Source organism: Hevea brasiliensis, chromosome 17 (genome assembly GCF_030052815.1).
Source record: "Hevea brasiliensis isolate MT/VB/25A 57/8 chromosome 17, ASM3005281v1, whole genome shotgun sequence".
NCBI lineage: Eukaryota > Viridiplantae > Streptophyta > Magnoliopsida > Malpighiales > Euphorbiaceae > Hevea > Hevea brasiliensis.
In genome coordinates, this window is record NC_079509.1 from 19,049,095 (window position 1) to 19,073,983 (window position 24,889).

Consider the following 24,889-nt stretch of genomic DNA (forward strand, 5'->3'; position numbering starts at 1 on the left):
TTCTCATAAAAAAAGTGGAAAGAGAAGAAATAAATCATTTAAAAAAAAAAGAAAAGCAATATAATTAAATTTAAACAATGAAAGCCAAAAAGAAATAAATTTTCATAAAAGGAAAAGAAATCAGTGTTTTAACATCAAGAAAAAGGATATCAATACAACTATATTTCATTTGATTTGGGGTTCATGTTGAATACTCAATTAATTGCAAAGTTGGATTATTAAAAAAAAAAAAAGAATTTAATTGCAATAAAGCGGTAACATTCACCATAAAAACACATAATGAATTGGAATATCTACAGGAAACTGAACCTAACTACAAGGCACATATATCTGGGCAATGATGAAGGAATTTAGCTGCTTCGCTTGAGCGCATTAATCTTTTCATTCCTTTTCTCAGTGAAAGATATATGAGATATAATGAGCTAATGGTGGTTCATATAATCTGAGTTAATGGTGATTGGATCTTAGCTTTTGCTGCTGGTGCAACTGGTGACGGAAAATTCAATTAAAAGCAAGCCATTCCATATGTGCTGCTTGTTGAGCTCACACTCTGGACGAAAAAAACGTTAGTCGGCTTGATAGCGTGCTGTTGTCGAGTCTAATTGAGAATTCAAGCCATCTCAACAAGAATACCATACTTTCTAAGGTTTTTTCCTTTTTCCCCTTTTAACAGCAATTAGTTTGTAGAATATACAGAATTGCACCGACTAAATCTGCTCCTGAATTCCATAATGTATAAACATATATAAGATATGAATTCGTACAGTATATGAGATGAACAATATCTACACTATTCAGCTTCAATCAGTAGAAGCAACATGTTTTACCCTGCAGGAAAATCAACACGCTAGAAACAGAACTTGCATCAGTCCATTTATATTCTACACAAATCCTTTTTATTACATACCTTTAAATAAAAATAATACCAGAAGCTTCAACGAATATATCCTATAAAAAAGTCAATACTGCTTTCGAGGATTGCCATACCTCATCGAAGCACTGAATATCAAATGGATTGCTGGAGAGTTATGACTACGAAGCTCAACCTTTTAGGATTGTTTTGGACCACTATTTTTAGAGGGGCCAGCTCTCTCCACCATTACATCATAAAGTTGCTTACCATTCTATTCAGAAGAAGAAAAACAGAAAGAATTTTAGTGAAGGAAATAGCTTAACAAAGAAAAACCCAAGTCATAAGTCACAGATATTCATTCTAAATATATATATATATATATATATATATATATATATATATATATATATATATATATATATTTCCCCTTTATTCTATTTTCTTTAATACAAAGCAGCCCACCCCACAAATACATTTGCATGATTAGGCTTCCTCCCCACAAGCCCTAAAGCTCAGCTTCCTAGGTTCGTATTTTGATGATATACTTACAAAAATTACTGGGAAGAAGTGCACTTGTCCTTCAGGTTTTGTTTGAGTCTCTTTAAAGTACACCAGAATAGGGAAATTTGGCCACCATAGTTCCCAATTCACAAATGTTGAAAATCTGTAATATAAAAAAATAGGTCAGTGGCTATTCATTGAATTTGGATGGAGCAAAGAAAGTACTTACTTCCAACGATTTTTTCCACCTACGAACACATTTTCGCCTGATTCCTCAAGCTGGTCTCCAATTTTGACCTTCTAGGACGGCAAACATCATATGCATATGAGCCAAAATGAAGTTTGTTGGATCAATAATAAACAGGAACAGATGCAATTTGCATGTCATTCTATCTACCAGTCCAAATTATGACTCCATAGGGACAAGCACTCGACTGTGGGGCGAGCCAAAAGTACAGTGAGAATGAGATCTATTAACCTAGAAAGCGAAATGAAGTGAACTCCAAGATAAATGTTGTTCAAAATCTCAACTAGATCCTGATTTCATTCCTGGTAGAAGACCATATGAACTAAACTGACAGACAAATATATTTCTGGGAAATACTAAAAGAAAACACTAATCATTTTTCAGTTCAATATTTGAGCTAGTTTACTCAATCAGTTTGCAAATCAAGTACAGCTGGGAGAAGAGATTCCAGTATTGCTTAATTCCTTCAAAAACTATCAATTACAATCACAAAATCGAGTGCACTGGATCTCAGTTTAACACATTAATTTGCTAGAAAAAGATTCCAGATATCACAGCAAATCAATTTTCTGAATATCTTTGATTGGTAACAACAGTGGCATTGATATGCACTCCACATGCAAATCTAAGCATGCATATTTCCTTTATTTTATAGTGATCCAACCAAATTAAAGTCACTGCAAAGATCCAGTCAAAGCCAATTGAGTTATACAATCTAAGAACAGTTCAGGTAGCAGAACCTACCTAACAAACTGAGTCGTCAAAAAGTTAAGTTTTTCAAGTAAAAGATCATTCTAACATATAAACAAATGCACAAGTGTGAGGAACAAATGCACAAGTCTGAGGAAAAAAGCTGAAAAATTAATATATCAATGATAAGTAGATTTTATCTTTCTGTCTTGTAGATCCTACTTCCTAGAGAATGAACATAATTAATAAAAAAAAAAATGAGTGAACTAACCAGAGCCTCATTGTCAAAAACAAATCTCACCCTTGTTGTCTGGAAAAAAAAAAGAAATTAAGTTTTAGCTAATTTCAGAAAATGAAGCAGATGTACCAAGTACCAACACATAATAGTTTATTCAACAAATTTAAGGGAAAGTTTCAGTAGAAAGATTGTCTGCATGGAAATTTATTGTTATTTCATTATTGATGAGAAGAACAAATGTAAATGGCATGCAAGAAACCATTGTCTCACAGAGGAAGAAAGCCCAAAAAACTGACAGGCGTAAAAAAGTGAAAATTGTGATATCTAATTCTTAAGCGACACATTTTGGTTTATAATTACCTGAAATAAAAGGAGCAATCCAAGGAGACCAACAGGTACAGCTGGTGCCAGATTATTTGTATAAGTTAATCCACCAGCTAAACCTGCTTCAACAGAGATCATTTCAGAGAAGGAAGAGCATACAATAAGCAACCAGCTAATCACTAAAAGCAAGATCCCAAACAAATTTTTAAATAATGAAATTTTTAGATTTGTCAATAGATACTATTAAATTCAATTTATCTTCTAAAGGAGAACATGATAGTATAAACAATGCAAAAGTTTGGCAAGCTAATTTCTCAAGGATAAGCTGAAAAGTTTGGCAAGGTGTTTTCTAATAGTTGTGTTGGGGTGTTTTTTTTTTTTTTTTTTTTAAATTTTTATATAAAAAACAACAGGGAGGGATGATCTGAATCTGTTATGTCTTGCAATCTCTAACTTTTTCATGCATTAGGGAAAAAAAAAAAAAAGAAGTTTAAAGCATAAATACAAGTTCTTTTGTTACACAGAAATTACCATAAATACAGGTTTTGATTTGCATTGCGCAGACATGGCTAAAAAAAATTCTAGTCCAAGGAGCACAACATCCAAGTAAGCACAGATATGCATTTTAGCAGATAATGCATGAAATGCTGTAGTGCTTTGGTTTAAAAGCATAAATGCTATTTACCATCAACTAAAAGCAGAAACTGGGATTAGAATGCTCTAGTTGTATTGTTGTTAAATTCCTAGCTCAGTTCAGTTTCATTTTGCTGCTCTCTGAAGTTCTAAACACAGTACAAGGAAAGCTTTAACACATAAAAATCCCAATCAACAATGACAAACAAAACAGGGTTCTTAATTTACAGACCAAGCAAGACAACTGGTATCCTGTAATCTGGATCAGGAATAACTGTCTCCCTCTTCTGTACGCTTCTTCCAAGCTGTGCAGAATGAAAATAATCATGTAAAAGGAATTCAAGGACTACGTTAAATAGATGCAAACCCATTAATCTAGTCACCCCTAAGCACCTACTTTTCCAATCAATCAAATTACACAAAACGAGCTTATGTTGCCCAAGACCAGCTATGCCTATAATCTGATTTATCCCAAATTAGATATGTATATGTTAGTGTGATTACTGTAAGCACCAGAAATGAAATTAAGTAAATATAGGAAGGTAAAGAATTATAAACCACTGAGGTAATCGCAACACGGCCTCCATTGATTCTGCTAAATTCCTTCCTCAATAAACTTTTATTATGAATCACTTGGCCATGGAAAGAACTCTTCAAATTCACTACAAGTCCAGTCACTTCCTTATCTGCATAAAAGATAGAACATTTCACAAAGTAGTATAAAAAGGAAAAACAAGCAGCTTATAATTGGATACCCAGATCAAGTAACATTTTCTATTGCATTCTTACATAACATAAACAGGGAATCTTCTATAACCAAGAAAAAGAGAACCCAAACAGTTTCTCGCTATACCTTGAAAGTGCTTACTCTGTGAAGGGAGAAAGCAAGCAGTAGATAACAAAGCACTAGCCATCTTTTCTGCTTTCTGTTCTAAAAACAATTTCTTTGTTTATAAGAAGCGGTTTCTGGCCTTCCGCAAATTTGGTGCCAAATGATTTATTGACATTAATACCCTTGTTTGCTGAGGCGACACTGTTGAGAAGATGGAGGGTATTTAAGTAAAATCATTGGAACGTCTGTCCATTTCCTTGCAAGCCCCTGGTGCCTTATCTGCTCGTAATGCGTCTGTGTTCGTTACCACCAACAATTGAAGAAGCACACAGAAGTAGAGTTTCGCTCTCTTTTGACTATTTAGTTTAGCTCTTCTCTTTCTGCTGAAAGATCACTTGAAGAAGCAACCCATATTGAAAATGATGAATGCTATGTGTTTTAGTTTTACCCATGTTTACTCTTCTCTCTCTCTCTCCCAACAAACCAGGTATCTCTCTCTTCATTCTGCAACATCCCTTTATTTCTCTATCAATTGATGTTTGGGTTTTCTTTGTTCTTTGCGTTTGGTTTTTGACTGTGGCTTATCTGTGACGATATTATTAGGAGTGATTCTTGGGGATTCAGTTGTTGGGAAGTTTCTTAGAGTGAACAAACCAAACCTCCAAATATGGTAAATTTCAATCTTTGGAGGTTAAGGTCGGTGGTTGCTAGGAAAAGTTTACTTTATTCTGATGAGCTATACGCTTGTTGCTCGGTTGAGATGGCTACAATAATTTCCTGGAGATGGATGGTGAGGGATATGAATGACCATTCTCATAATCTTGAATGGAAGTATTAGTTGTAATTGAAGAGAATGGTCAAAATTAAAAACATAAACAAAAATTGACCCATGATCATTGATGCCCATTTATCAAATCAGAGAAAACTTTGCTGGTATAGTTGTTACTTTAGTGTTCATTTCATGGCATGGCAATCTAAAATAGAATTTACGCAGAACACAGTGGTGCATTAGTAGGGTGGATTGACACTAATGAACTAGTTGACTGCAATAAAAATAAACAACAAAGTTCTTGCTAATGATGAACTTTGGGATCAAGTGGGCCTAATCATTGTAGGATGGAGCTCTAGAGAAATGCTTAGAATAAAGCAAATGGGTAAAGAGATTTCTTCAACCAAATTTTAAATGAGTATGAGGCATGGCTCACTTCAATTGGCAATGCATGAAAGCTCGGTCTTCCCTTCATCTCTCGTCTGGTATGTTTTCCTTGCAAGTCACTTTTCTCTGGATTTGACAGGCTACAGGTAGCGAAAAAAGCTTTAAACCAAGTAGTTTAGTCTGCGCTGATTGTGATGGAAATGGTGAGCTCAAAGTCATTTATTATATCTGCTTTAACTTTCTCCCTTGTATCCTCTATTCATGTTTGAAGATTGGCAATGAATGCCTTGCATTCATAATTGCAGGCTGTACATGGCCCTGTAGAACTTCCGCATTCACATACTTTTTAGCAAGGCAACTTTGAATTCTCATTGTCTAGTTATGTATTGCCCATCTATGTTCAATATAGAAGTGTTGTTCTTATTTCCTAATGCCCTAGTTGTATGCATCAAATAAAGTTGTTTAATTTCTGAATCAGTTTTAGCTTTGCATATAAAACTAGTCATTTCATTCGCCTGCAATAGATTATTTATTATTTTATTTTAATAACATAAATTAATATATTTTTTATTATATTTTATAATTTCAAAATTATATTACAAAATTTTAATAATATTAAAATTTTAATTAATTATAATTTTATTTTAAATTTAATAAATAAATAAGTTGGTTAATAATTTTTTTAAATTAATTTTTAAATTATTTGACATATATCAACAAAAAAATAAATAAAATAGAAAAAATACATATGATTATTAAAATTCTTATATTTTAAATATAAGAAATTTTTAAAAAATATATATTTAAATTTTCTAAAATAATTTTTTAATGAATATATATATATATATAATTTTTAAAAGTAATTCATCCTGTTTTATTTAATTAAAAATTTAATTAAAAAAACTGATTTTAGGGATATATAATACGATGAATATAGTTTATAATGTTTGAAGTTGTAAATTTAAGAAAATTTTAAAATTTTAAAAATAAATTAAAAATCATTTTAGATTTTAATAGTTGAGATAAGATTTTCATAGTTAAATTTTAAAATATTGAGATAAATTAATATTTAATATAATAAGTCAATTTTTATATATAATTTTAAAAATAAAATAATAAAAGGTTGTCATAGGACAATTTTTAATATACTTATTAGTGACACATTATAATAAAAAATATAACACATGCGTGGATTATTTATTATTTTATTTTAATAACATAATTTAATATAAATTTTACTACAATTTATAATTTCATAAGTATATTAAAAACTTTTAATAATATTATAATTTTAATTAATTATAAATTTATTTCAAATTTAATAAATAAATAGGTTGATTAATAAATTTTTTTAATTAGTCTTTAAATTATTTAACATATATCAATAAAATGATAAATAAAATAGAAAGAAATACATACTTTCACTTGACCATTTTGAAAATATCATTATTGAAATTTTATATTATATATATATATGTGTGTATAATTTTAAAAAATAATTGATTGTAAAGATATATAATATGATGAATATAGTTTTATAATGTTTGAAGTTATAAATTTAAGAAAATTTCAAAATTGTTAAAAAATATAAAAAAAATAATTTTATATTTTAATAGTTGAGATCAAATTTTCATAGTTGAAATTTTAAAAATATTTAGATAAATTAATATTTAATATGATAAATTCATTTTTATAGATAAATTTAAAAATAAGATAATAAAAGTGGTGTCATTGGCAATTTTTAAGTATGCTTATTTGTTTATGTGACACTATAATAAAAGAAGTGGCATGTGCACAAACTATTTATTATTTTATTTTAATAATATAATTTGAGTTCATAATTATATTACAAAATTTTAATAATATTATAATTTTAATTAATTATGATTTTATTTTAAATTTAATAAATAAATAAATTGATTAATATATATTTTTAATTAATTTTTTAAATTATTTAACATATATTAATAAAATGATAAATAAAATAAAAAATATATGAACCGTTTAGTTAAAATAAATGAGGCTCATATAAATATTTATTGAGTTTATATTTTTTTTTTCTATTCAAGAAAGTTTTTGAGTTGGTAAATAATTAAGTGGGAGTAGGGGTGGCGATTCGAGCAGGGGTGACAATTCGAGTTAATGGGTCATGTTCATGTCGTGTCAACACGCGACTTGAATACGATTAAGGTCGACACGAACACGACATGATTAATAAATCGTGTCAAAAATTTAAACACAAGCATGACCTTTTTATTATATGGGTTACACAACACGATTAATATTAAATTATATTATGTGTATTCAACATGACACGACCCATTTAACATGAAATAACTCATTTAACACGATTTGACATAATTTAATTTAACACGCTATATAAATGAGTTCATGAGTCATAGTGGACAAATGGGTTAGTGAGTCATGGGTCAACACACATGACACGAATATTAAATCGTGTCATAAACGTGTAAGTCGGGTTAGCGGGTTAACCCGTGACATTACACGATTATAACCGTGTCATAAATGGGTCGACATGAATTCGACACAAACACGAATAAACTTAACTCAAACTCTATATTTTAATGTCGTGTTCGCAAATAATGTTCAAAATTGCCACCCCTAAGTGAGAGTTTCCAAACGGAGGTGATTTTGTTAACATTGTCCAGAGTAAATGGCTCATCATGCTACTAGTAATTTAAATTAAAATTAGACTAATTAAGACGTAAGATCATCAATGGTCTAATGGCCAATTATCAATGTCAAAATACTAAAAAATGGGTTTAATAGAATTCGTAATCAATTGGGGTTCTTTTGGGAAAAAAAAATAAATCCAAATCATTTTCTATTGTTCAGAGAGAGACAAAGAGGGAGGAAGAACAACCCCATTCCATCACAAAGAAACGTATCCACTTCCTGAGCCCCTTTTAGATTCGAAGCAGGGGCTATAATTTGACAGGGGGATGATTGATAAGATTGGAAGCCATGTCCCTTTCATCAATAAGAAAGTATGGAAGTTAAGGGACCGTAGAGCATTTAGGTGCTGCCAACTAAGGCCAACCCCAAAATAAATTCTATTCTACTTCCCACCTGCTTCAAGCACACGATGTTGACATCTAAGCAATCGCCCATTTGCAGTTGATGGTTTTCCTGTTATAATTCCCTACAAAGCAACAAAGAAGGAAAAACAACACTATTACTTGCTTTCTCAACCTTTCTCCGGGTACAACCTGCTCAAGTAACATATAATAAACCCATAAGGTCATTATGCAAACTCCAACGAGCATCCCGGAATTGTTGTACGTTTTGCCTGTACCAAATGAAGACCACTGGCAGTTTGTGAACTCTGGTCCTAGCAGCAGATTTTTTTTTCCCCAGATTCTACTCCAATACAATCTACGCAATCCATAATTGCTTGTCCGCCTGCCAAATATATTTTTATGCCAATTGCCATCAATGGTTTCTTTTCCCCTCTCAAATGCAAACCATTCACACAACAATCTCTTCAGGCAAAATAATGAAAATTCAATAATGAGTTGGATTAGCTTTTGGTGACAAAAATAATAAAGAAAAAAAAATCTGCCATATTATCATAATGGCTTGATCAATGTTCATATTCCTAATTTATTCATGTCATGGATGAAGTTATAATGTACAAGAACAGCATTTTGATTTCACTGAAGAATACTGCTGCAAAGAAAAATAAAATGTTTTCGATATAAACTTGGATACTTAAGCTTGCGCGTGGTTACACAACATTACAAGGAGATCAAGGAACCATCCACATCAGGATAATATTAGACGAAGGATCTCCCCTGAATATTTGAATGACTTTTCAGTTTCTTCCAAACAATGGTTCTTCTCTTCTCTGGTCCAGCTCTGCGCAATCACATAAACAAATACATGTATGCATTAACAGGCTGTAAAATGTGGAACAAAACACATCTACAAGATAATGTATCTTATTACTTCTCAGAATTATGAGGTTAGATTGAAAAACTGAAGCAAATTAATAAGAGAATTTCACAATAAAATTACCTCAGCAACTTTATTTAACTTGTCCCTAACATTCTGCAACAGTTGTTTTAGGTCACCATCCCATTTATAGAACTCCAATTCCTTTTTGTTAAGTATCTTCTCAGCCACCTAACAAAGACAAAAAGGAAAAGAAAATATGTGAGAAGTGCCCCTCATAAACTAAGATATCATTGATATCACCCCATCAGAGTCACCACCGAAGTATGTCTATATAGCCGCATGAAGGCATGACCTTTAAGTAAAAAGATGCTTTCCTAATTTATTTGAGAAACTCATATCTCTTGTTGGCAAGAACTCCTCTTCAATGGATTTATATAAAAATGAAGGCACACTGATACTAGTGTAGCATTGTTTATTTGTAGAGAGGGAGAGCTCAACGGTTTACTTATGTTGCTATGCAATAAGTTCACAAATCAAATAAACCTAGTGCTCAAGCATTGCGCTGCAACTTGAGTCTTACACCTCCATGAAACGCGGAAATATTTTTTGGCCATTTAAGTTTAAATTCGTTTACCTTCTTCCCAATCATTCTACCACCAGCACTGTGGGCAAAATATATATTGTAGAAGTGACAAATAAAAGCTTGCGGGTCCTTCTCTGACAGTTCTTTCAGACACTGTGCATAACTGGCACCAGCAGAAGAGGCTTCTGGAATGACATAGCCCTGTTCTTTGAACCACTCCAAATCTTTTGCCAGCTTTTCAGACCTTTCCAATCCAGTGTTTTTGAACTCAGCATCTATGGGAAAGGAACGAAATTTTCATGAGCAGAAGTACACATACTACAAACTGCAGGCCATCAATGCAGGCACAAAGACAGAGATAGAGAATGCAAGACTAGGTGATGCATAAGAACCTAAAAAAAAGCTTGTCAAATTTAACCAATGAAAATCTTATAGATTGAAACTGCTACCTTCAAGAATTAAAGCAAAAAACAAGAAAATTCAAAGACAGCCAAAATCAAACCCACCTAGGAATTTGCAAATGTAGAGAACATAAAAGAAAAAATATGTACAGATGTTTTTGAACGATCATAGACATTTGAACCAAAATGAACATATAGCTCCATGAATTTTCTTTTTAAGATTGCCATATTGGACAGAACTAAATGAAGGAAAAAAATAACACCACGATGAAACCAAGTCTTTGCACCCATACTGCACATGGAACATGAAGGAAATTGTGGCAGGGTCCACCCAGGATAGGCTAAAACCAGGCCCATGATCCTTCATGGCCTCCTTTGTAGAGGCTACATGCTGCTGGAACATGGGGAGCAAACTGCTCCCCTCACCTCTACCTAGACCAGGCCACGGGCCAAACCGGGCCAAACAGCCAAGGGCCACTAAGCAGCAGTTTCTAAACTGGAACCGGCCATTGGCCAGGTCTACCTCTACTCATGAATCCACTAAATGGCTCCATGTTGGAGCTATGAACTTGCATGTGTGCTGGTTATAAAAGGAATGTTGGTGTGCGCAAGCGAGGAGTGCATGCAGTTACATGAGGGAGTTAAGGCCATTAGTGATTATAACTTATATATGCAGTATATGGCTTAAGTGCAAAGGAAAAAAAGTGAGAGCATTGTGTGCAATTGCCAGCGCAGGTGTTCATGAGAGAGTAGCGAGCAATTCTCTGGGTAAGTTTCCTTGGTCATGAGCAAGTTTGCCAAGGCAGAAAACTGGTTGCAAGTGAAAGCATTTTGGCGCTTCAAAGGCGGGTGTTCAAGTTGGTGCACAAATTCTCTCATCCTCCCTTCAAACCTTGGAGTGAAATATTTCTGCATACACTTCTAGGCTGTGATTTATGAGCATTATATATATATATATATATATATATATATATATATATATATATATATATATAATTTTATTATGCTTAGGACTAGTGAAACAAGTTATGATCGTAGGGTTATGCATGCCCATGGATTAGTACCCGTGGTTCTAATTTTTCCAACAGAACACCAAACTGCAAAAGCCAAAGTCTTGATGAAGCTAGATGAGAATCTATGGTCTACCACAACTAAGCTAAATCCCACTCTTAACTGTATCATAGAAGCAGTTGTACAAAGAAACATATACCTTTATTTGTTTTATAAGGGATATTTAATGAATTAGATTTTCCAACAGTCACAGACAAAACAGAAGTTCATTTCCTACATCAAGATTAAAGCCCCATAGCGACGAAGAAACTATTCCAAAACAGAAGCCGTAATAACACAATCCATCAGGCAATCCAACCACAATCATGAATCCGTACCAGGACAAGTCATCCAACAAAATATGACCAAATAAATCATCCAGGAAATCATTAACACAACCAAAAACTGACCAAGTTAATAAAAGGGTATCAACTATTAAGCATAAAATCCAATAACCTTTTAGGCAAAGCAAAACTCACAAAAAGGATAAGCCGCCTTATCAACAATGGATTCAAGAGTATCATAAACCAACTTGCTATCCACCAAAAACCTCAAGTAACCCTCGACGGAAGGTTCCCATTTGGGAACAGCCCGCTCCTCCGGCTTCTCAACCTCCTTCTCCCCTTCTTTAGCCTGCTCCCTGGTATGCAACTTCATCGCCACAAATCTCATCTCCTCCACAAACCCCTTAGCCTCACCTGGGTAGCGCTTTTGGGGTTTCTCCGCAGTGGTGGAGGACACAATAGCAGCAGCTTTCAACGGCATATTCACAATTCTTGGAGATACCGGGACTTGAAACTGAAAAGAAGCTCTTTTGGGTACAAAAGCGGATTGGATAGCAGTGGAAAGAGAGAGAGATGGGGATACTTGGAGGTGGGTTTTGTTAAATAAAGATTGAGATTGAGAGGTTAGATTAAGAGAAGCCATTTCGTCAACACAGAGCCAGACAATAATTGAACTCAAAAAAATAAAGTATAGAATTAAGTAGGAAAAGAGTATACGGCACCTTTAAATTGAAAAGAAAACACAAGAAAATTCAGCGACAAAGAAAAAGCGTTCAAAGTGTTTTTGGCTTTGGCTTAGAATCGCTGTTCAAGTAGCCTTGAAGACAAAGCGAGAGCTCAAAACAATGGAAACAAAAGAATAAATAATTATGGGTAATGGGGTTGCTGTTTCTTGCGCCTGTATCGAAGAAAATGGGGCTTTTATAGGTAATCAAGCTTTCCTTTCGGATTAGGATAAGTCTGGCGTTGGTGTTTGTGTTTGCTTTTTAGATGTTCGTTTAAGCTATTTATATAAAAGAATATATAAAAAAAATAATTAATTAAATTTATATATTTCTGAAAATATTTAAAATAATGAAATTACATTTTAATTAAAAAATAATAAATCCCACTTTCTTATATTCACTTGCAAATTAATAATTTTTAATTTAATTCTTGATTTATTTTCATTTTTTTGAATTCTATTTATAATAATATATTCCAATTCTACGGAAAAATTATTATAAAATCTATTCATTTAATAATTTTTAATTTTACAAATCATAATTTTTATGTTGACTAACATAGATTCAATTCACAAAATATTCATTAGTTTTAAATTACTGAAAAAGGTTAAAATATAAACAAATCAAATTATTTTATTTAAAATTTAAAAAAAAAAAAACAAAGCTTAAATAAATGTAATATCATTAGCCAACTTGTATTGACTTTTAAATAATATTTCCATTTTCTATGAATTACATTTACAATAACATATTTCTAATTATATAGAAAAATTCTTATAAAAACTTATTCAAATAATAATTTCTAATTTTACAAATAATAATTTTTTATGTTAAAAACCAGTCTCATTGCATAAAAGATTCATTTTTTTTAAATTACTGAAAAATTAAAATATACTTAAAAAAATTAAATTTATTTTATTTAAAATAAAATAACAAAGTTTAAATAAATCTAATATCATGATGCGATATTGTTTTATTATTTTTAAATTTTAAGTAACACTTTCATCCATTTATGCCTATTATTATATAGAATTTTCATTTTATTGTATTTAAATTAATTATAAAATAAAAAATTTCATATAATAATTTTTAAATAAATAAATACTTTTATTTAAAAATTTACTAAATTAATATTAAAATAAATATTAATTTAAATAATTAAATTTAAAATTTAATTAGTTGATGTAAGCAGATCACACGTGCTTTTAAAGACTTGTTGTATGTAAAAATAAAAATGAAAATTTAATTTTATAAACTGATTAAACATGTATTATTAAATTTATATAATTATAAATTAAATTATTGTAATCGTAATTTCACATAAATTTCTCATTATTTATTATTTAAACATGCATTTGTAAAATGAGATTATACTTTTCTATTTAGTTTAAGATCAAAATTGTGTACGGAAAATAATGTCTATTTTTATAATTTATTTGATTAATTATATAAAAGTTCATTCCTCTCTCTCTCTCTCTCTCTCTCTCTCTCTCTCTCTCTCTCTCTCTCTCTCTCTATATATATATATATATATATATATATGTATATATATATATATATATATATATATATATATATATATATATATATATATATATCAATGAGATCAATCAAGTAATTATATCACTTTATTACATGTGAATGTGATCAATTAAATCATAATATTGTTGTTAAAAAAAAAAATTTAAAGCTGAGATACTAATTTTTCAAGATTAAAGTTAAATATCAAATAAAATTAAATTGCTTAGATAGATTTTTTTTTTAATGCTTATTTACTTCAAATCACTTTATAATTATGAAGTGTTAGGTTTTTATCTTTGCAATCAAAGAGGCAACTTCATCACTAAAAAGCAATTTTAGGTAATTCCTCAATCCAATCTAGGCAACTTCTTGCTCCAACTAAGATAGATCCATTATAAAAATCTACCAATATAGAAACAGAGTTTACTAATGGATTTGAATTCATTGATAAATTGAGATATAAAAAAAAATTATTATTCAAATTATTAATGGAATATAATTACTAATGGAATACATTCGTAAGTTACCAACAGATTTCAAAATTCGTTAGTAAGTTTTGAGAAAAAAAAATTAGTATGTAAATTACTAGTGAATTCAAAATCCGTTAGTAATTTATCAACAAATTTCAAAATTCGTTAGTAATTTGTGAGAAAAAAAAGTTAGTGTACAAATTATCCACGGGTTTGAAATTCGTTGGTAATTTATAAGACATAAAAAAATTAGTGTTCAAATTATCAATGGAAAAAAATTAGTGTTCAAATTATCAATGGATTTTGAAATTCATTGGTAATTTCTCAAAGAAAAAATTTAGAGTCCAAATTACCAATGGATTAAAATTTTGTGGGTAATTTATGAGCCATAAAACAAAATTAAGTGTTCAAATTATTAATAGATTTTGAAATAAGTTAGTAAATTTTCAGAGAAAAAATCTTGCTTTTCTAAGAAAAAATCTAGCATTACTTTTTTAAAAGCTCACTTTTTTTTTTAAATTATCAATGAATTTAAAGTTATTTAGTAATTTTTGGAGAGAAAAAATGCCAAATTTTTTATTTTTGCAATGGATTTTGCCATCGATTGCAAAATCCGTTGATAAATTGTGTATTTACACATAAAAATACCATCTTTCCTTTCATTATTTCATTTATTTAATATTTTTCTTCTCTTCCATTTTTAATTTTTCTTCTCTTTTATCTTATTTTCTTATTTTTTTTTCTCCCATTTTCTTTCAATTTCTCCCACTTTCTTCTCTTTTTCTTATCATTTTCTTCTCTTTTCTTTCATTTTCTTCCCTTCTATCATCATTTTCTTCTTTCTTCTCTTTCCTCTCATTTCCTTTCTTTTTTTCTCTTATTTTCTTCACTTTTCTTGGATTTTCTTCACTTTCATTTTTTTTTTCTCCTTTTAATTTTTACCATATATTTTCCATTTTCATTATAATTTTTCCTCATTTCACTCCTCATCTTTATTTTTTTTTTAAATGCCATTTTTCCTTTCATTATAATGTATTTCTAATAATTATTTGGCAAAAAAAATTAATAATGGATTTTATAGGATTATCAATGGAAATCTGTTGGTAATCCTTAAAGATCTTGTAATAGTTATCATACTTGGAGAGGGAATGAGCCAATCCATTAGCTAAAATTTTTATTTGGTGGAATTGTTGTGTTGGGGTTATTCGCGAAATCAACAAATTAACATCCAAATAATTCAAATATTAAATTATCAACAACCAAATTATCACAACCTAAGAAAAAAAATAACTCGAACGCAAATAAAAAAAAGCTCGCCGAGAACACAATATTTTTTAGGTAGAAAACCTCTCCAAAGTGAAGAGGAAAAACTATAGGACTTTAGAAGACCATCATCAAATCTCCACTATTAACAAAATAAGGTTACAAACACCTTTTAAAAGGCCTCAGAATATATTCACCAAATAATCTAAACAACGAAGAGATTAAATACGAGAGAAATGGAGAATAAAGAGTAGAAATATATCAAATCAAGTGACATAATTTGTAGACCCAATCACTAGGCTATAAGTCTCTAATCTCCATCTCCACTGTTCAAACTAAAGAACTAGATGTCAGAAATATGCGGGCAAAATTTGAGCTCGATCCAATGATTAACGAACTCCCAAAAGCTAAAAGAGTGAAATTGATCCAGCATACAAAAATATAGAATTTTCCTCTCCGAAAGCACTTTTCTTTACTATCTTTTTCTCTCAATTTTTTCTTTAAAATAAAATTTGCAGTTACCCTGATTAATGTGACATAGATACTCACAAAATATTAATTTTTTTTTTACTAATCTCTTTAACTTCTTTTTTTTTTCTTTTTATAATAATAATACTTATTAATTTAATTGATCTTTCCATATGGGCGAGAACCGATAACCCAAAACGTTGTACTGTTTAATTATAATTGTTGTAACCCACCACAATTAATGGTTCGGTTTCATTGTATAATTTAATATATGAACATACAAAAAGCAGATGAATGAAAAAAGTTCTCGCGAAAGATAACACATCCTCAAAACACAGAGCGTGACATGGATCCCCAATGGCCCCTCCATTCAACGCATTGATGGAGTTCTGATTATCACTCTCTATTTGCAGAAAAGAAAACCCCCACTAAACAGCTATTTCGAACCCAAATTTCAGAGCATGGATTTCCGCCAAATTACCTTCCCAAGAGGCCCGAAAAGATTTAGCAGCCGCTAGCAGAATTTGTCCTTGTGAATCACGGATAACAAATCCCAGGCCTATCTCCTTAGAAACAGTAGCATCTGAGTTGAGCTTATGCTACCCTGAAGGAGGTGTCCACTTATGCATGACAGTAGGCTTCTCTAGCAGAACTGGGACATCTTGAGCTTCCAGGGACTCATTAATCCAGAGTCGATAATCACTAGCTATAATCTGATTTTCATCTACATTCCCATTTCTGAAAATATGATCATTTCGAGCCAGCCAGATGGACCATGTGAGAAGTGCGAAAGCTCCATGTACTCTGGAGGAAAATTCTAAAATAGCTGGTTCAATAACGCAGGTGGATCATCAACAGATATCTGAAGCACATTGAACCTAAGCTGGCTAAGATACCACACCCTGGAGCTGACAGGGCATTGAAAGAACAGGTGCATACTTGTTTCAGCCTCCTGTCCACAAATTGAACAAATCTCATCCACCTCCAAATGGCAATGAATCATCCTGTCCTTAGTGGGAATTACACCACATACCAATCTCCAAATAAAGAATAATTGATGGAAAGTTTGAAAATTATAGAATATGTCCAATCCAACATTCAGGATTCAATAATAATTTAAATTATTTCTAAATTTATTATATGTGGAATTTATAAATATAAGACACATCAGAAGACATAATTTTTATAAATTAATTATTTATCTTACAATTAATGATCTCAATTGAACTTAGAGCAAACCTTTCTGATATCTCCATCTGATCCAGTCTTGACTTCAATGCTACTCATTTTAATCATAGCTTTAGAGAAGTCGAAATCAAACCTAAAACCAAGTAATCCTCTAATGTCGCCAGCATAATTTTGGACAATATTACGGGTAGAAGCATCATCCCAAAGTCTCTGGTCAGACTCCAAAACTCCATTACCATCTCTTACATTCTTAAAAAAGCTTGCATCGAATTTTGTCTGGCTGTCTTTGTCTAATGCTACCCTTTTCGACCCATCTCCATTTTGGGGACAAAGGGCTTGGAGTTGTCTCAGGAATGATTGGTTTATTGTTGGGTCTGCATTGCCTGTTGTTGTGAAATTGTATAGCCGATATCTGAAGAATATGCAGTCCGTTTGGCCTATGGTATGTGCCCCTGCCACATTTATTAATTATACTCCCATTATAAATTTTACCATCTTAAATAATTAGGATTTTTTTTCATAATAATTAGGATTTGCCGTTTAAAGTGTTCCAAGGCCTAAAAATTTTGGATATTAATTTTTGTTTTTTTTTTGAATGTTCAAGATAGGATTTATGTCAGAGTCTCTCCCCATGAATGGTGACTCCATTATTCAAACCTGCTTAAGCATGAGGTACAAGTGCACATTACCACTTGGCCAATCCTTTGTGGGTTGCTTTAGTTTTCGTTTTTAGTAATTTCAAGTTGTAATTAATAAATGAAAATTTTTTTATTTAAACTCAGTTTATTATAGACTTAAAACATAACAATGTGCAATGAGATTCATGTATAAAATAGATGACAATCACATATTTATATCTTATATCTATAATTGATTAATTGGGTCTAAGTAAATTAAAATGGTTTTAGATTCATAGAAACATTATGTATCATGTTTTAATGTTATTTACCCTTCACAATGAGTGGTTGAGAATTTTAAAAAATGGCGATACACCATTTCACACTTGAATTGTATAAAAAAAAAATTCTGGCATTGTGACACTTTAAAACGTCTCATAACACACTTTAACTTTTATAAAGTGGAATTAAAATATCCTTGAAATCGAGTGTGAACTCTAATCGCGCTGACATAGCGATCTACTAATTAGGATTTAAATGGTATTTTAATTTTACTTTTTACAGGAGTTAAGGTATACATGATATGGGACGTTTATAAGAGTTGAGATGTGTTATGAGATACTTTAAAAATTTAAAATGTCATAAAAAATTTTTTAATAAAATTTAGGGGTGAACTTATATATTCAGTTTTTTAAAAAATCATATTTAAATTTTTGAAAAGTGAGGATTGCATATATATTGATAAAAAAATATCAAATTAACATTGATTTTGAATTTAAATAAGGGAGTGTTTAATATAAACAAATTTCATAAAATTTTGTAAAATTCATTTGTAAATCTAAAATTTTAGTGTTTGGTTTAAATGAAAATTCATTTGAAATTATTAATAATCAATTTCATGAAATTTATTATAACTAAACCAAATTTTATCAAAATTGATATAATTTACAAATGAATTTCAAACTTAAAATCATATATATTTTAAGTGATAAAATTATCATTTTATTATATATCATATTATTTTATTTTATTTATTTTAAATACAAAATTCCTATAAAATATACTAAACAAAGAAATTCATTTGTCAATGAATTCTATTATTAAATTTATTTACAAATGAAATGAAATTTTTCATAAAATTAAATCAAATAGGGTCTAATATATGATTGAGATTTTATAAATATGATGAATTATATTCTTTCAAATTTAAAAAGTTCCCAAGCTTAGCCTAGCGGCCAAGACATCGCTCAATCAAGGCAATACCCCGGGTTCGACTCCCTTCCCCCAACAAAATGTACCTCTGACCCAAAAAAAAAAAAATTAAAAGGTTCTAAGGCTTAATTTCACTACACTTATAAATTTAATCACCTCTTATTCTAACACGATAAGTAAACTTCATAATTGACACTTTTATATTTTCAAATTCGCTTAATTTTAGTTAGATTTTTTTTTATAATTGATGCAATAAGCAAATTCCTTCGAGAAGGGGTCAATTCTCGATGAGGGAAAACTAGCTCGAAAATACATTTAATTATAAATAAAAAATAATAATCTAAATTTTCTATAAGCACTATGGTGATATTATTGAAATAAAATCCAAATAAAGTAATTTTTTATAAATAAAATTTAATTAATGATTACAGAAAGTGATTAATTAACTCAAAATATTAATTTGTGGATCGCCTAAAGAGAGAATTTTATTAGCTAGGTATAATAATTTTCACTACAATATAAATTGTGTCGTAGTGAGGTGCTGAATTCTATATATTTCATTTATTTTTATTACATTTTTTATTATTTACTTTTTATATTCATTATTATTTTTTAATATAAAAATTTTACATATTTTATTTATTTTTTATATTTATCGATTTACTTTCTCTAGTCACTTTTCACTGTAGTGATTCACCACACCAAGCTTTTTTTTTTTTTTAATAAAAATATGTCGAGCAAGGGAGAGAACATATAATATATTCATATATATACCTACTAAGGTTACGAGATCATGATCGTCAAGGCCTTTAGCTGCAAATTTTTGTTTCTGAGTGGCAATGGAATCAAGAGGTGAAGGCAAATTGGAGGCTTGGGAGGATGACGAGACTCTACCATCTTTTCTACCAGTTGGGACTGCCCAACTCGGACCATCACTCTGAAACACGGAATCAATCTGGTTAAAGAAACACCTTATATATATAGAGGCAGAGAAGAGGAGATATACCAAGTCTACAGCATCACGGGCAGCCAGAGCTAGTATGTCAGCACATGAGACCACACCAGGGCACGACGCCTCTAACAGTGATTTAGCATCGTCAATCACTTCAAATCCTCTTAATCCTTGGTTTGGCAATGCATTTCTCTCTGCAGAAGACCCTGTAATTAACACTGAGCCATCACAGCCCTGTGAAACACTTGCATTCTTAGTTTACTATGAGTACCTTTGAAGATGAAAAGAAGCCAAAAAAGCAGATAAAGAAAGGCAGGCAACCTGAACAAAGCAGTCATGGAAATGAAGCCTGAGCAATCCAGCTGCAATGGTTGGATCCTTTTGGAAGTGTGCTTCAACAGTGGACCTGACTATAGCCTCAGCCTGTGGACATGGAAAGGCATAAAACCCATTTCTCAATTGGCCTTGAACAGGCAAACCCACCACTAAAATCACCAGAAAAACCAACAGCCACATGATTTAGGGTGATAAACATTCAGTAGTAGCTGAATTCAATTACAAATGAGACTAGCACTACTTTGTATTTATAGATGAATTTGCATACTATATCCACTTTCTGTGGTGGTCCATTAAGTTGCATTTTTTGAGCTACTGATAATATTTATTTCTCTTTTTCAGTGGAGGCGTGTGGGGACATTGAAATAGTGGAATTTTCTCTTTTAATTTTTATTTTTTTAGATAATTGGAGTGCATTTCCGTGTGTATTTGTGTTCTGAAGAAATGATAATGGAGAGGTATAGTTCTTTATATCTTGTTCTTGAATCTTTAGCTTTATTCCTAAACGCGTTTTTTTTCCTGTGTGCTTGTCATTGTTTGTATTTTTCTCCTTTAATGATCCCTTTCCCTTGAGCCTTGAGTTGTTTTTCTTGCATTCACATGAGCCTTAGTTCCCATCATCACTTCTGTCTATCATCATAACCCAATTGCATGCAAAGATGATTAGCATTTGTAAGGATGATTAATTATAGTTTTTTAAAGATTCGAAGAGCGCAAAGCGCTGAGGAGAATTATTTCATGATGGGTTAATGCATCTTTCTACTTATAAGTCTCTCACTCGTCCCTTCTTCTTCTAATGTAAGAATTTCACACTTACATATTTACAATGTAGTTGATATTTGCAACATAGTTGATCCTGAGCGAGTGTTAATTCAAATTTTGAGTTACAATATAAAAAAATATTTTTTTCTTTCTTATGATTCCTCAAATTTTATTCTGAATGTTTTATCTATGGCCAAATCCAAAATTTTAATATAGTTGATTAAAAAAAAGTTTAGTATATAGTATGTGAAAATAAGAAATACATACCCATAATTAAACACTAATAATTGCAAAGCAAACCAGCAAAAATGAGATTTGTTATGTGAAGCATGTAATTTGATTGATACCTTTCTGTATTTCATTCTAAGCTAATTAAGAAGCTTTTTAAATTCAATTATGAAAGTGAGTCGCATATGCTTTCTCTTTATTTGTTCTTATTATATAATTAAATCATCTCTTAACACTTTTATTCTGTTATAATTAAGAATTAATAAAAAGAGATTTTTTTTGCTAAAATCAAAAATAATCTGCTGATCTTGAATTTGGGCAATCCACAACCAAGCAATGAATCTCAACGAAATCAACAGAACGTTGGTTTGATTTTGTAGGCTAAATGATTTCTTCTAACTAATTGTTAGTTGATATGCATTTGCATGATATCAAGAGTTTAAACATTTACACTAACTAATTAATAGACTCATTTTGGGATAAATTTTTCTATTCCAATCCTAGTAGGTGGGGACGAAAAAGAAAATACATCTACCTTTATAAAAAAAAATATTAATATTTCATATTAGTTTGGGATGAGATAATTTGTTTCTCGTAAGGCCTTAAACACTATTTTTTTAGCTACTTTTTGGGAGAGTTACACTCGGCCCATTTTTTTAAAATGATAACAAAGCCTCTCTAACCAATATTTGGACTTCCCATGAGTGTTTCATATTTTAGGTGTTTGATCCTAAATATTTTAATATCCTACATTGGTTTGGGATAGAGATAATATATTCATTTTATAAAGCTTTGGACACTCCTTCCTACTTGAGTTAGTTTTTAGGGATGAGTTTACCTGACTCATTTTCTTAAGAAAAAAGTAATTAAGTGTATGAAACATTCCACATTTATAAAATTTAAAAAAGGTTGATGTATGTAATTTTACCATTAATTTACAGACAAATTATTTCAGTGGTTTAAACTTGTGACCTCCAATAGATAAATGGAGTAACTTTTTTCACTACATCAAAGTTTGCAATAACTTTATCATTACATCAAAGACATATTCTTACATCTATCCTCTGTTTGCTAAGGGAAAAAAATAAAAATGGAATAACTGTGCTGCATGCAAGAAAACCACAATACTTGGCCACCATGTGGGCACCTCCAAGGAGCTGATGGGTGGGACAAGCAAATCTTATGTCACAAGCATATATTCCATTTACACAAAAATTATAATGGGTGGCATCCAGTTGCTACCAGTCCTAATTTGCTTTTGCTTGGATGGTTTGATCAGCACCTACCTTCATATTTTTACAAATTTATATTACATATTTTTAAGAAGTTTCACATGGCTTTATCAAAATCAAATACTCAACTGCACTAAGAAATCTATTTCAAGAACTTATCTTGATGATGTGGCCCTTCAATTTGTTAAAATTGTTCTGAAAGTTGCCTTTTCTGCTAGGCTCTTCAATTTGTCTTCCAATCCAAATGCTTTGGTCTCTGATTGTGGTTTCTGGCAAAATAACAGGTGGGAGTGTAACCTTCTTTGGAGGAGAAACCTTTTCAATGGGAACTACGCTTGTATGCTCAATAGCTAGTCATTTTGAATTCAGTTATGTAGGTTCAGAAATGGTAAGTTAATTTGGAAGCCTAATACTAATGGTGATTTCACTGCTTGTTGATCTAATTAGGTTAGGATGGAGACCCATAAAAAACGTAACGGTTGCATAATGCGCAACCAAACAGAAACAGAGTAATGAGAAACTCCCCAAGGATGGGGAAAATTTTACAATACTCTTAAACTATATGATTATAAAATAAGATACATGTGCATTGGATTCATTGTAAAATTTCTTCAAGCTCATTGCTGAAACTCTTTCAATAGGCAAATTATATAAGCGATACCTTAATTTAGAGCTATTTAATAGTAATATACCTAAATTTTAATTTGTAACCCAAGATTCTAATTTAAGAAACTTATAATCCTCTGTAACCTTCAGTAGTCGATTTCTAGATTATTTATGTCGAAGTGTCATTTATCAAAATAAAAGAATGATATTTTTATGGATTGATGGTTTTAGGCAAATAAGTTATGGCTTATTGAAGTGTTAATCTATGTAATTTAGATTGTCGTGATTGTAAGTAGATAAAGAATAATTAAATTTTTTCTCTAAATTAATTGAGAAAATATTTTTTTTTTTATCTATCGAGGGTTATGCAGTAAAAATAACCTAAAAATTAATTATTGAATGTCATATAGGATTTTATTTTACTTAAATTAGAGATAAAAGGGTTTTATATTACAAATTAAAATTTAAGTACTATATTGTTAGATATACCCCTAAATTGAGGTATTCCCTATATAATTTACCCCTCCTTCAATGGTCTCCAACATAAATCAATTATCAAGTAGCTTAAATTTGGAAGCTAATGAAACATGCTAACAATTGAGCTAGTCAGAGCAGGGAGGATAAATTTTGATATCTGTCCTTTAATTTATCTAGTTATAACATTATAGTCCCTCAATTTAAAATGTAACATAAAACCCCATCAACTTTTAAATTTTGCACAGTAAAATCCTTCTAACCTCCAATTATCAGTTTTTCAGTTAGACGCTGATATGGACAGTTCCAGCATTGAGTTTAGTCAGTATTTCTCTTTTCTCTCTCAAGCCATGTGTAAATTAAATCATTCTTTTCTCTATAGATAGAATAATTTTTCATGCATAAAGAGAATAATTTTACACTTTGCATAAGAGAGAAGAGAGAAATATTGACTAAGCACCATGCGGAAGCTATTCACATCAGTTTCTAACTGAAAAATCAGTAAATGAAAATCAAAGAGATTTTACTGTATAAATCTGAAAGTTTAGAAAATTTTATGTTACATTTTAAAATTAAAATATTATAATATTACAACTATATAAGTTCAGGGATAGTTATTGAAATTTATCCAAGCAAAGATCGCTCTCTCTATCCCTGCCCTATAAAAGTTCAAAGTAGGGGTGGAAATCCTCCACCGAGAGCGAAACTAGACAAGTTTTTCCATAGAGACTTTTCCTTTTTTTTTTAATTTTTATTATATAATATAAATTTATTTATTAAAAAAGTAAATTAAAAATTAGAAATATAAGTTTTAAATATAATTTAATAATATATTTATATTTTTTTACTAAAATTATAATATTTAAATATATAAAAATAAATTATTTTTAATAAAATAACAATATATTATTATGTAGGACAAACAGATTATAGGAACTTAAGGTGAGAAGAAGGTCTTTCATCTCCACTCAACAAAATATTAGAATCATAATAAAATCAAAGAAAAAATTGAATGAATTCAAAATGGATTGGGTCAGATTCGGTAATAATCAGATTGTTACTCTCTTGCCTTAAAAGGCAATTAGATTCTAATACTTGATGAGGCCAAATCCCATGTAATAAAAA

The 24,889-nt window shown here is 30.4% G+C and overlaps 3 protein-coding genes and 1 long non-coding RNA gene across 7 annotated transcripts; 1 reads left to right on the forward strand and 3 right to left on the reverse strand.

The window, feature by feature from the left end:
• Positions 1-635: 635 nt before the first annotated feature.
• On the reverse strand, positions 636-4,497 carry LOC131175533 (uncharacterized). 3 transcript variants are annotated; one of them, XM_058140067.1, is made up of 9 exons: positions 4,340-4,497; positions 4,045-4,172; positions 3,719-3,791; positions 2,890-2,972; positions 2,563-2,601; positions 1,584-1,654; positions 1,403-1,517; positions 988-1,124; positions 636-828 (listed from the first exon to the last, which is right to left on the reverse strand). In XM_058140067.1, exons 1-8 carry the CDS (start codon positions 4,398-4,400, stop codon positions 1,050-1,052), a joined length of 645 nt encoding a protein of 214 aa, XP_057996050.1. In that variant the 5' UTR covers positions 4,401-4,497; the 3' UTR covers positions 636-828; positions 988-1,049. The 3 variants fall into 3 exon arrangements, with proteins under 3 accessions (XP_057996050.1, XP_057996051.1, XP_057996052.1); XM_058140068.1 differs by having other exon boundaries at positions 4,355-4,456; XM_058140069.1 differs by lacking the exon at positions 2,563-2,601.
• A 101-nt stretch (positions 4,498-4,598) lies between these two features.
• Positions 4,599-5,951, forward strand: LOC110654809 (uncharacterized). Its single transcript, XR_002494770.2, has 2 exons — positions 4,599-4,805; positions 4,922-5,951. It is a non-coding gene; the product is annotated as an uncharacterized LOC110654809 (long non-coding RNA).
• Positions 5,952-9,038: 3,087 nt separating this feature from the next.
• Positions 9,039-12,673, reverse strand: LOC110654810 (heme oxygenase 1, chloroplastic). The gene is made up of 4 exons (XM_021810922.2): positions 11,906-12,673; positions 10,027-10,250; positions 9,513-9,620; positions 9,039-9,353 (listed from the first exon to the last, which is right to left on the reverse strand). Exons 1-4 carry the CDS (start codon positions 12,351-12,353, stop codon positions 9,261-9,263), a joined length of 873 nt encoding a protein of 290 aa, XP_021666614.2. The 5' UTR covers positions 12,354-12,673; the 3' UTR covers positions 9,039-9,260.
• A 3,672-nt stretch (positions 12,674-16,345) lies between these two features.
• On the reverse strand, positions 16,346-20,700 carry LOC110654754 (peroxidase 25). 2 transcript variants are annotated; one of them, XM_058140060.1, is made up of 5 exons: positions 20,448-20,700; positions 20,181-20,360; positions 19,949-20,111; positions 17,397-17,797; positions 16,346-17,109 (listed from the first exon to the last, which is right to left on the reverse strand). In XM_058140060.1, the coding sequence occupies exons 1-5, from the start codon at positions 20,640-20,642 to the stop codon at positions 16,975-16,977; spliced, it is 1,074 nt and encodes a 357-aa protein (XP_057996043.1). In that variant the 5' UTR covers positions 20,643-20,700; the 3' UTR covers positions 16,346-16,974. The 2 variants fall into 2 exon arrangements, with proteins under 2 accessions (XP_057996043.1, XP_021666550.2); XM_021810858.2 differs by lacking the exon at positions 16,346-17,109 and having other exon boundaries at positions 17,316-17,797; positions 20,448-20,699.
• Positions 20,701-24,889: the final 4,189 nt, after the last annotated feature.